The sequence below is a fragment of the Siphateles boraxobius genome, unplaced genomic scaffold (assembly GCF_051911475.1).
Source record: "Siphateles boraxobius isolate OS27281-9 unplaced genomic scaffold, OSU_SipBor_1 1, whole genome shotgun sequence".
Classification (NCBI taxonomy): Eukaryota; Metazoa; Chordata; class Actinopteri; order Cypriniformes; family Leuciscidae; genus Siphateles; species Siphateles boraxobius.
In genome coordinates this window covers 7,679,444-7,692,585 of record NW_027508699.1, presented here as the reverse complement: position 1 = coordinate 7,692,585, position 13,142 = coordinate 7,679,444, and the positions used below count along the sequence as shown (strand labels likewise).

General features: G+C 38.2%; 1 protein-coding gene across 1 annotated transcript; it reads right to left on the bottom strand.

Moving 5' to 3' along the window:
- Positions 1-249: 249 nt before the first annotated feature.
- Positions 250-3,486, bottom strand: ptmab (prothymosin alpha b). The gene is made up of 5 exons (XM_077199469.1): positions 3,341-3,486; positions 1,358-1,420; positions 1,185-1,266; positions 1,003-1,091; positions 250-894 (listed from the first exon to the last, which is right to left on the bottom strand). The coding sequence occupies exons 1-5, from the start codon at positions 3,383-3,385 to the stop codon at positions 850-852; spliced, it is 324 nt and encodes a 107-aa protein (XP_077055584.1). The 5' UTR covers positions 3,386-3,486; the 3' UTR covers positions 250-849.
- Positions 3,487-13,142: the final 9,656 nt, after the last annotated feature.

Sequence of the window (13,142 nt, the reverse complement as noted above, 5' to 3'; positions counted from 1 at the left end):
GGTCTCATAAAGCTGCCTTTACTGAACCACATAAAATCTATTCATTTTCTCTATAAATTGGGTTTAAAAAGTAGCTTCGGAAAAAAGTATATAGCCTAATGCTTAATCTTAAAAGTGTCAAAGTTGAGTGTAGTGTCTCATGAAGTGAATTAACAGGTGAATCAAATGTTAATTTGAGTCAATGAATATATATTTTGAATGTTTCCTTGCATGATTTGATGTGTTTTAAACAAAAAATATTGGTAGAACTCACAAAATAAAAGTTAAGTTTATTGTTGAACAACAAACTCCACACATACAACAAACAGGCCAAGGTAAAACAAATAATGCAGACAAAACAAAGTCAAAAGAAACCAAAACTCCTTTTTTCTTTGGCCTAGCCCTCCCATACAAAAACTAGTTTATGGTACAACTAGTTATGGTACAACTAAAGTTCATACATAAAATTTACTGGAATGCTCTGAGTTCGATGGCTGTTGATTTTATACATGTTGTCTTTATGTTGAAATATTGAGACATGGTCAAACAAGTAAAATTTCATAAAGAAGCACCGTTTTGGTCACAGGAGATCACGATAAAGTGGCTGACCTCTTCACAATATGTACAAAAATATAAAATGTAAATAAAAATACAAACAAATCCTTGTCTTGCTTATTTCATTGCGAATGCTGGAAATCGGAGTTGTGGTCGGTCCTCTAGAAAATTTTGAATTAGGGGTCAGTTGGTTTACATGGGTGACAAACTTGAAAATGACCATGTTTTATGTGTTTGAGTCCTTAATGCCACTGGCTCCAACAGTTGAGTTAAAGCAGAGGCGTCTACACCTGCTCAGCAATATGAAGCAATCCTTTAATCATCATCATCCTTCTTCTGCTTCTTGGGGTCGACATCATCCTGAAAGAAAAGGGGGATTCGAAAATGAATTACTCGAACGGTGACAAAAGTGGAAACCACCATCACTCGGTTCCAGTATTCTTTTGGTATAGCAATTCATGATTGTACCTCATCATCTTCGTCATCATCTTCAGCAGCCCGTTTTGTTCCTCCAGCTAGCTCGTCGTCATCTTCATCCTCGTCCTCATCCTCATCACCTGCAAAAAATGATCATCAGCCACAATTAAAAAAAATCTTCGAATAAGTTTGTCGTCATGGCAGTAAATTGTGAACATTAATGTTGCACCCACCCTCTCCTTCCTCCTCATCTTCTTCATCTACCTCATCATCTTCCTCATCATCAATTTCAGGCTCTCCGTTCTCTTCATTCTCCTGTTTACACGTTTAAAGGAAAAAAGGTCAGTGCATGTTCTCCATTAAACGCCAAAGTAGATGAATAGTAGAGAACACTGCATGTAATTACCTTTCCATTAGTGGCATCTTTTCCATTTTCCTTCTCCTCAAGGAGCTTCTTTTCTTTCAAGTCCTACAAAAAAAAAATTATGCATTTCTCTTGACTAACATTTAAAAAAACATTAAACTTTGTCAGATTGGAGCCATCTGTGTCCAATAGGCAGAGTCAATGCAGATTACGACTGACGTGAGCAAAACGCCCCCTATGCGCACAAATTTAAATTGCATCTCTAATGACGCCCATCTGACATTGACGCCTGATTGGCTGCCGCAGAGAAGTGTGCTGTCCATCATCGCCTCATGCTCCCGCCTCCTATCGAGAGAGCTCGTTTGTAATCTGACACTTAGTGAGGCTCGGCGGCTGTGTATTGTAAAATGTAAATGCATTAAGCAAGCATATTTTGGCGTCTACGCACTTGCTTACATTGCAGCTCCAGAAAACAAAAGCTTAAAGCGTCAAACAAGCTGGATAATTCAGAACCACGGCGAGCTGATGCCGAACTCTAATGAAAGACAAAGAGCAGCACGCATGGCTTTCACGATCTTATCCATCCCGAACAAGAAAACGACAGAGTTCTGCACGCACACAAACACCGCCGTCACGTTAACCTGGATTTAGTTCGCGCAGTCGCAGAATTGACAAGAAACCGTCGGCAAAAAAAACAAAAAAAACACAACCCGTCATAAATGTCAGAATATCGTGTGCTTCTTGAATTTGCTGTGACGGGACTCGCTTTCAATTAAAGCTCTGTCAAATACAGTTAAATGAGCCTTACACATGCAAATATTTGCATTAATTCGTTTATATAATCTTTAGCCCTTAAGGCGTTTATCAACCACATCATCTTGGACCGCCCCCTTAAATTCACCGACGTCTCTGGCTTTAAACTAGTAAACCAACAAGCCCACGTTGCGGTCGCACTACATGTGAAAATAGAAACTCGTTGGAAATTCATAAAACAGCTTAGCCTACTCGATCTCTGGGCTTGCATATCAACTGCCTCTGTGAGTGTAAAGGGCTTTCGAGTACGAGACAACGGCACCACAATTTACAACCTAGTCAAACAGTTCTGGTAACATTACCATTTCTTCACTTGTTTATTAGCCTACACATAAACTTCAAAAATGGGTTAGGATATTTGCCTTTGAAAACCGATGCACTGCAGCGTTAATCCAAGTTCCGCCTATCGGCTGCATCAGAATCAATCGCTATCGGACATGGTGATAAACCCGAACAGCGGTAATTCGAAATAACTTGCTTCTTTAATCCCGTCAAATGTGCCGCCAATTCTATTTTCCTTTATCATATGTGAGATTTCCTATCGATTTAGACTTTAAGCCGCCTAGACAAACCGGCAAACTTTCAGCCCAGAAGCTATCGACCGATCAACGCGTTCTCAAACCCGCCGTAATGCCACAAACTAACCGGTAATGAACGAACGAATTTAGGAATAAATGAGTGCTCAAAACATTGTTGTACGGAAATGTACATAATCCATAAAACCATAGGACAAACAAAACAAGCAAATTGTGTAACAATAGTCTATTTATGCATGTTTAAGGACCTGGAAAACGAAATAGAAAGAATAACAGGGTTATGGATTTATCGCGGTAAAACAGTTGACGTCTCAGCGCACATCAATGCCGTTCAAAGGGGAACCGACACGCTTGTATAAACAAAGAACCCGCGCGCGCAGACTGTTACATTCCGGACAATGAGAAATTGCGTTTGAATGTGCTCTCATTCCGCACGCGCGATTGCACTAGTTACAATGTATCCCATTTGAAGTTCTAATCATAATGTATCAATTTAAAATCACTTACAGGGCAGTTATCACGTACTTTTGCTTTAATTAATCAACGGTTCTTTCCGGGTAGCTACAGCACAAAAAAGCTTTCGCGTTAAATCTGAACTAGGAGACAAATGAAAGAAAGAAAATATATATATATTTTTTTATGAGAATTTAGTTTATCTAGAGGCATCCGTTCTTACCTTTGCAGATATTTCTTTCACGGAGTCAACCTTCGTATCGGCCATAATTAATATTGTGTATCAATAAAATTCGGAACACAGGAAAATGCGAGAATAATCCTCCTCTATCCTCCAATAATCACTATTGTAATGAAGCTTTCTTATGCCGACGGCATGTGATGAAGGGGGCTTTAATATAGATTTGTGGGCGGGGCGTGAGAGGCGGTCGGCTGTATTTGATTGGTTAGTGGACCCCGAGGGGGTGTGTTTTCAAAGCAATAGAGTGGAACAATGGAAAGTATTTCCAAACGTAAAAGGACACACCCCCAGCCGGTATTTCAACAGAGAAGACACGCCTCCTACCTCCACTTTTCTCGATAAGAGAGAGATGTGCAACGCAATTCCACATTTCCTCAACAAATCCGTTGACACGACATACTAACTCTAATATATGAAGTCGTGCCTCTCTTTTAAAGTTCTTGAAATTAATTAATTAACAAATGTCGTCTGTCCATGAGTTGCTAGACTTATTGACCCCTAAATCACCCCCAAACACGGCACCTACTATTAGGCTATAGCATAGATAGGTAGCCTAGTCAATATGTCAAAGCACACAACGGAAATGTTGTTTTTGAGCACGTAGGGTGATAGGGGTGGCACTTGGGAAACGCTGTTTTCATGCCAGATACAGCCCCTCCCCTTTCCGTCTATTTCGCACTAAACTTAGCACTGAGTAAACGCAAAAACAGCTCTTTTCACCGCTGCCTTCTTTCATCTGACAAACGAAAGGAGAAAATGCGCACAACCCAGCTAAATCTTCAGCAGGCATACCGTTTTAGTTGCAGAACTCCTTTCAGAACAGGAAACCCATGTTTAGACCATAGTCTGATTTTTATTACAGAAAGAAAAAAAAAACGAACCACACGACGTAAGAAGCTGCAACCAATGGAAACGCGTCTTCTGCAAGTTGGGCTCTGTAAATAATACTGTTAAAATGTATTTTAGAATCATTAACAACACGACTTGTGCTTTATTATTTGGGATGAGAGTAGCGTTTAAACAAAGCAGAAGCCATAACCTCACCGGCAAACACAGAGGGGAGGGGAATTTCGGATTCTTCATCATAACCTACATTCAAATTCGACTTTGATGACGAGCCTTCTTGCAGTCGGGCGCTTCTGATTGGACGCCCAAACGATCAGAACCCAAAGTTGACGCTTTGCGCCAAACTATTGGATACCAGAGATGTCAATCAAAGTAATGACCCTCAGATCGCGAGAAAGCCTGGAAATGGATTTCACAAGATTCTTGGCCTGGACGGCGATTTATGAGCAGGTCAAATGTGTGATTGTTAATTAGTGAAGTGTACGAAATGAAAAAATATATATTTTAAGATCAATAATAGATCAATAATATTATTAAACAAACCAGTTTTGCCTGAACGAAAAAAAAACGATTATTAGATCATCTATAATATTATTAGATCAATAATAATTAGCAAAAACCTGTTCCACTAACACATATAGACCATCTTGCAAAAGTAAACATTTAGTTAACAAAAATAGGAAAATTAAGTTTGCCTTTTTGTACAAAGACTATAATATTACAGATTATCATCATCTAAAATAATTAATTTAACATACATCGATCACAGTGCATCTATCATTTTATGATGGATTGCTATAACAGTCATTAAATGATATATTTTTTTACACGTTATTATATGAATAAATATCTGGTTTGTTATAATAAAATCAATGATTTCGTAATTTTGTATGTTAAAAAAATATGGGGAAAAAAACAATAAAATTGTTATAAAAAATAATATAATCAATGAAATAATTATTCTAAAATATAAATAATAATAAATATAACATAATCAATATAATTACTCTTACCTTAAATTCTTAATCTTAATCTGAACACTTATTCTTCACACCAATAATGCTTTAATTCTAGCATCAGGCCAAATTTCCTGCTTCTCAAGCGGATCTCCCCTGAGGCGGAGTATATATTGCTGTACAGGATAACAGACACTGAGAAACACTTCCTCGTGAGTAGGCAGTGAAAACTGTGCATGCGTGGACCTGCCAGAGAGATGTGGAGGAGGAAAGCACTGACTCAGACGATAGCTTCCCGCTCTCTGAGCTTCAGACAGGTTCATTCTTATGACAAGGGCACTTTATTCCCAGTGCAAGACAACCAGTGCCTTAGAAAACAACCCAGCTATCAATGTGCATTTCCTCACCATGTGGTTGAAGGTTCTTCTAAAAATAAAAAAACATGCTCCTCATCAAATAAGTCTGTTATTCCCCTCTGTTTTTATTCTCATAAAAAGTGTCTTGCTCAGAGACAGGAATGTGTTCCCTCTAGTGGGAAACACGTATTACAGCAGCCGCTAACATGCTCTCCTCTGCACAGTGATATTACTACTCTGCCTAATTTATTTTATTCTTTGTTTCAAATCTGCTTGATGTTTGAAAGTAATTTAATCTTTGCTTTAGAAGATTCAGAGAGCCGTATTGAACTTGCTCTTTAGGAATGTTTTGGAACTGAGATGCCGTTTCCGCAAGGAGAAAGTGCTCATTTGAAAATAATAACTCTGGCCTGGTGTAGTTTAAGCATAATGAGAGCAAGTGCGTTCTGGTGATCCCTGGCAGACAATTACTATGCAGCAACGATTATGTTAGAGGCTCAAAATACTTCATCAGACAGGACATAAAAAAACATGCATGCAATAAGATGTCAGTAATTTTGTGCACAAGTCACATGCTCTTAAATATTCAAAGTGTGTAGTAAGGGAAATTGTCCATTCAATAAAAGTTAATGCTGTCCAGTGAACATTTGGCACTGTTTTCACCTGCTAGCCTATTAAGATGCATTTTGGTTGATCGATCACAAGTGGACGGTGCTAAACAGGTGTAAACGGGGTCTATAACGTTTTGAGCGTGTCCACTTCCAGAGTTAGTCGAAAACACATTTGACCGGATTGCTTTCGTAGTGTAGTTTCATCATGTGGTCGAATGCATTCAACCAGCCACAAAAGCCACTTCTCTCCATCTACTGACCTAATGAGTAAACATTATGGAAGTGCGCTAGCCAGACAGGATTTAAACTTTGTCAGCTGGAGACCCAAGTTTGATTTGAAGATGAAAAACGTCCCAAGCGCGATGTTCTCTCTCCATTCCTGATTTCTAACACACACACTCATTTCTCTCGCCATGGTCTTATTGCAGCTGTCAGAGCAGAAACGAAGGCTGATATATTCTCATAATGTCTTCTGTCGTCTCCGGGCGTGTTTAGGCTATATGTAAATAGCGTCAGCTTATTTCGTCCATTAGATCGAGAGATCTGAAAACGTCCATACATTTACCTCTTCCATAGACACTCCCCTCGAAGAAATCAGGAAAGAAGTGGTTGAAAGTGGACAAAAGAGACGGATTAAAACACCAGAAGAAAAAGAGAATGTGTCTCCCTCGTCTACTTGTGTTCCGATCGACCAATACGCATCTATACCAGGTGTAAACAGGGCCTCAGATGCATACAAACAAACATGGCACAGTACAACAAATGTACACATCCTCAGAAAATTTGGACTTGAATGGTTCGGACTGAGCAAGGTGAAACCCAATTCTTCCTGTCCTTCCCACAAGAGTGTGAAGTCATAAATTAGGCATGGTGCCCTTGGTGAAATAATCGATAACAAAAGGGGGAATAAGATAGAATGTGAGGGAGACCTCTACAGAATGCATGTCGGTTATTTTTAAATAAAATAATAGCCTATGGTGAACAGGTAAGCCTAAATTGTCAAAGTCACATGATTTTGAAACTTGTCACTAATTGCTAATAATACTTCAGGTACGTGCTTGATGAAAAAAGGCCTCAAATTACCCCATCTCCAAGACTTGAGATGTGTTCCAATTTGCGTACTTGCACTGTTCTATGACGTTTTGTGGTATACATAGTGTGCACTAGAATAGTGTGCACTAAAAATTCAGAATAGAAAAAGACACTTTAAATACCCGGATGATGCACTTTATTACCTGAAAAAACGAAGTGTGTAATGTTGGACACTTCATGTACTCAACTGTCGCAGCTTTAATTACGTTGTTAAATGACAAAATTACCGTATGTAATTTATGCACTGCACAGTTGAGTGTAAGTTTTGGGACACGACTTTGGTTGTTCTGGATGCCATAGTGATTTACAAACTACTGGTGCATTTAGATGGAAATCAAATTGTCTGCGTTGGAAATCGCATGCTCATGCGTCAGTTGCATTGCGTCACCGCCAGTCCCGAATCCTCTCCCTTGGCCTCATGGGATATTAAAGTGTCCATCGTATGCACACTTTTTATATGCATAAGTAGGTCGTCCGTGTACTTTTTGCCTATTCTTTTATGAGAACTGCGAATTCAGATATACTTCTTTTGTCAGACTGTTTTTCGCCTATATAGTAGGGAAGTATGTGATTTTGGCCGCAGCCCTTATCTTAAATCTTGATACCTTCTTTTTCTGGATGATTTTGAATATGTAGATATGCACAATGTATAATTAGAACATCTCTGGAGGCGCAGTCAGCCCCCTTGGGTACGATTCTCTCTTATCCTCTACGGTATTTGTTAGCAGCTGCAATATGTTGTGGCCGAAGCTCCAGCAACAAATAGAAGAAGAAGAAGAAGTAGTTTTATTTATAGCGCCTTTCCGTAGCTCAAGGTACAGCCACATTATCCAAGAGACATATTACATAGACATAGTCTTGAAGGTAGACAAAATTTACACATTACGAAGTGTAAGTGGTAGTGAATTCCATCATTTAGGAGCATTAACACTAAATGACCTTCCACCTACAGTGGACAACCGAAGACGAGAAATGGACAAAAGTACAGATGATCTAAGGGACCGGACCGGGCAGGGCTGTGGAGTAGATCTGACAGATATGGAGGTGCAAGACCATTAAATGCCTTAAATGTTATAAGTAATATCTTAAAGTGAATATGTGATAGCCAGTGAAGCAGAGGACTAATGTGAGCAGAACGCCTGGTGGAGGAGAGAACTCTTGCTGATGAGTTTTGAACATACTGTAATCTTGCAATACGTTTTTTGGGCAGACCAAGAAATGGAGCATTGCAATAATCCAGACTTGATGTAATTAACACTTGAATTAAGATTTCAGCATCAGGTAGAGTGAGAGAAGATTGAAGGTGGGCAATACTATGAAGATGGAAAAAGAGTTTTTAACAACAGAAGAAATATGAGACGCAAAAAATAGAGTTGAGTGAAATAAGACACCAAGATTACGGACAGATGAAGAAGGAAAGAACATGAACCCCATCAATATCAAAGGACAGGTCCATTCTTTTGACTGAGGTAGCAGGGCCATTCATCAATATTTCAGTTTTGTTATTATTTAATTGAAGGATATTCAGGGACATCCAATGCTTGATATCCCTAATTCATGCAGTGAGTGAGTCAGGCAGGGACGGCCTATCGGAGCTGGTGGTAAGATAAATTTGAATGTCATCAGCATAGCAATGAAATTGAAGTCCATGCATGCGTATGATATCACCAAGTGGATATAAATGATGAACAATAGTGGACCAAGAACCGAACCTTGAGGAACCCCCTGTGAAAGCGGAGCAGTGGCAGATTTATATCCTTGTATAGTGATATAATACTTTGTTGCTGATGTAAATGAGCCAGGAAAGAGTTGAACCAGTGATGCAGGTGTCAGAAAGGTGAGAGATAAATACTTCCATGGCAGACTGTGTCAAATGCAGAGCTTAGATCGAGAAGCACCAAGATGTTTATTAACCATGTCATGAACCACACAAAGAAGAGCAGTTTCAGTGCTATGAGATGGGCGAAATCCTGACTGAAAAGGTTCAAAAAGGCCATCAGCAGCTCAGCATCATAAATTTGAGATTGGCATGTAATTATTCATGTTTAGATGGTCAAGGACCCGGTTTCTCATGGGGGTCACCGCAGCCATTTATAATTCTGCTGGAACAATAGCAGATGCTAAACTACGGTTTATCCTATGTCTTATGAAAGGTGCAACCTCTGGAAAACACATCTTAAGCAAAACAGTGTAGGATCAAGCTGGCAGGATGTGGAATTACACTTCACAATATGAAAGCAGAGCGAGAGTTTGTTGAGTGAGCTCAAATGAACATTTGAGTCGCTTGAATGCTGGGTGTCATTGGCAATGGATTCAGTGATTGAGTTCAAACATATCATGCTTGAATCCATGCCATTACCTGGGCCTGATTTTATACATTTAAGATACACCACAAAGTACTAAAATCATAGATATGTAAACGCAGATGCCACATTCGGCAGTCCAGACACGTCGACTCGTCCACCATCTTGGAACGGTCAACATGTCATCACTCACAGTAAAAATTAATTAATGCGCCCGAGATCGAATATATATAGTATGTGAAAAATTAAATACTAATGATGTTGGTTATTATTAAATATTCATATACAATTATTAATTCATTGTTATATTGAATACTAATATTTTTTTAAATAATAAGTAATTTCTGAATAATAACAGGAGTATGATTTAAAGTTTTAAAGATTGCATACAGTGTGCTTCAGAGATTGCTGAGAATTCACATGGTGGTCAACGCTTCATTTAGGGAAGATAAAATATATCATACACAAAGGTTCAGCAAACTTTCCCGTCATTTTTTAAAAACCCCTTTGTGCCTTTTGACAGTGAAATTAAGTTCTGGGAATGATGTAATAGCAATTGATATGTCTCAAATTTTGGGCTCCAGGCAGATCTTTTTGTACAGTAAGGCCGACTCAGTGTATTTATCCCAGGTTGTTTCCATGTCACCTCAGTACTCTGTTAACGTATGTATCATCTAAATTTACACTGCTCTGTTTTCCCGTTCTTCTATACATTTGAAGCAAAGGGAGCCATTGTCTTCTAGCGCAGTGGAATGGAAAATAATGCATGATGTTTCGAGACCAGTGTTGGGAAAAGTTCCTTATAAAAATAATGCATTACCATATTGCCTTACTTCCTAAAAAAGTAACTAATTGCATTAGTTCCTTTTATGCAAAGTAATGTGTTACGTTACTCAAAAGTTAGTTTGAGCTGCGCCCCCTACTGTACAGGCGTGAATTTGCGTTTCCTTCAGTCTGAGGCTTATTCATTTCACTTTTGATATGAAAGGGCCTTACGTTACTCAAAAGTAACACTGCTCGAGATGAGTTTTTACAAATTGAACTTCTTTAATTTGACACAACGTTTTAAAATGAATTTCTTGTGTGATGCTTAAAGGAGCAGCAAAACAGGGCACAACCATCATAAGAGTCAGTCGTAAGTTTATATACAAAAACTACTTAAAAGCCAGGCACTGGAACCGATAAACGCGTGCTGTGTGAACCGGCCCTCTAGCATCTACAACTACATAAGATATTCCAATCATATTTAGGCTACTTATAAAGGAATAGTTCAACCCAAATTTAAAATTCTCTCATCGTTTACAGTTTATTTAGATAAAGTATTTCTTTCCATACTATGGAAGTCAATAGCGCCCAACAACTTTTTGGTTACAAACATTGTTCAAAATATCCTCATTTGTGTTCTGCAGAACAAAGACATTCATACAGATTTGTAACAACATGAGGGTGAGTAGCCTAAATGATGGCAGTATTTTCATTTTTGAGTGAACTATCTCTTTAATAGTGGATCAGTTTCTTAAATTGGGAAAGAACATAGGCCTATTTTAGTCCATTGTTACATATAGTTTAAAACAAAAAACATGGTAAAACTGAAAGAAAAAACCTATTTGGCCTATGTGTATACCTTTTTCAATTCTTTGAAGTTGTTCAGTTCAAATTACTTTATGGTCTAACACACATAAAAAGTGCACTAAAGGATTTGGAGTATGCAGCAGAAAGTGTGTGAAGCTAAGGAGTTTTTACATGATCACTGAAAAGCACTAACCTACAGTGCATGTTTAAAGTGCTACAAACATGTATCATACAGGAAAGATGATCAAGAAAACAGTAAGAAACAGAGCTGGGAGCACACTATTTTAATATAAGAACTTTGTAGACTGAAAAGTAGAACCAAGAATCAAATTTATGACACTAAATTAATCATTTTTTTACTTCAAGTGCAACAAAATTTCCTTGAAGTTTATGTATCCGCTTTCTTTCCTGCATATTGCAGAGAAATCCTGGTTTCCCTCCTAAAAAGTGTCCCCCCTTCGCTCAATTTACCCACAGCATTTGCAAATACTGCCCTCCTTTGTTCATCCGCTGCATGTTATCTGCTAAAGTCAGATCATCGCAGTCTGTTATTCTAATACTGAAAATAGTTTGGAAAATAGTTCACAAAACTAAGACACAACAAATAGTATCGAATATGAAACATTTCCCTCCGCTGGACAAGGTTATTTTCATTTCGCATGGCGTTGAAGAAGTCCTCTCTTCAGCTGCAACACACATTGTGTGATGAAACTATAGGAATGTCTCAGGCATAATGGCTGCATTGTGTATTTATTCATTAGCTTTAATAAGAAGCATTCACAGTCACATAGAAAACAAAAATAATAGAGAGAAACAGCGACTGGGCATCGGGGACGAGAACTGCTTATTAGAGCAACCATTGTGACTATATCTTACTGTTTGTCCACAAACTATTTTTCAGAGTGGTGTCAATAAAACTAAGACATGTTAGAGACACATTAGAGACGTACAGTTATGATGAATGGTGGTTGAATATGATGAGAAGGTTTGGGCCTCAATGAAAACAAAGCGTCCAAGAGCACATGGAATTCATAAAGTAATGGATCAAAGGTATTCCTTTAGTTAATATTATTCTAACATAGACACTGACACCATTTTCTCCCACAGTAACTGAGGTTAGAGGAAAAAGAAGAGGAGCAAAAGACTTTCCCACGGACCCAATTACAGCAGTCTTTCCTTTCAGATTAAAAATTAATGTTGTCTCAGCTTTTCTCCATGGCTCGCTCACAAAGGGGAAATGATACAGCTTTTGTCTTTATTGCCATTCAAGATATAAACAGTCAAAATAATTGTATTGTTTGATGAACCTCATTAACACTTTGTAAAAGTCTATTATGGTGGTTTGGGAATAGTTTTAAAAATTAAAATTTTGTCAATTTACTCACCCTCAAGTTGTTTCAAACCTGTATTTCTTTCTTCTTCTGAACACGAAGAAGAATGTCGGTAACCAAACAGTTGATGGACCCCAATTGACTTCCATAGTAGGAAATATTATAGGGAATACTATGGAAGTTGGGGTACATCAAATGTTTGGTTACTGACTTCTTCAAAATATCTTCTTTTGTGTTGTGTTCAGCAGAAGAAATTCATACAGGTTTTAAACACCTTGAGGGTGAGTAAATGATGACAACATTTTCATTTTAAAGTGAACTGTTGCACACTTGTGTGGGAAAAGGACTTGATCAAACTGTAGCAATCAGACCACGTTTGGAGCTCATTCAAGTGGGCAGGACTGGACTTTGTTCTTAGTAGTACCATCATTAAATGCACAAAGTCACCACTTTGGGTGGAAATGTTGCAGTTTCTTGATAGATTCTGTAATTGAATTCCTTACAAACGATCCAATATTTGACCAGATGCTTTGACTTTCACATAATGATTAAACCCAAGAACAAATTACCAGTGACTGGCCAATTAAACTGCTATTCACTCCTACACTAAAGTCTGTGACCATAAAACAAGCAGCCACAGGAAGAGCTGTGGCAACTTCAAAAGATTTCCTTTTTTCCATTTACTTTTAGTGTGTCATCTAAAAGGCCCAAAAGTCA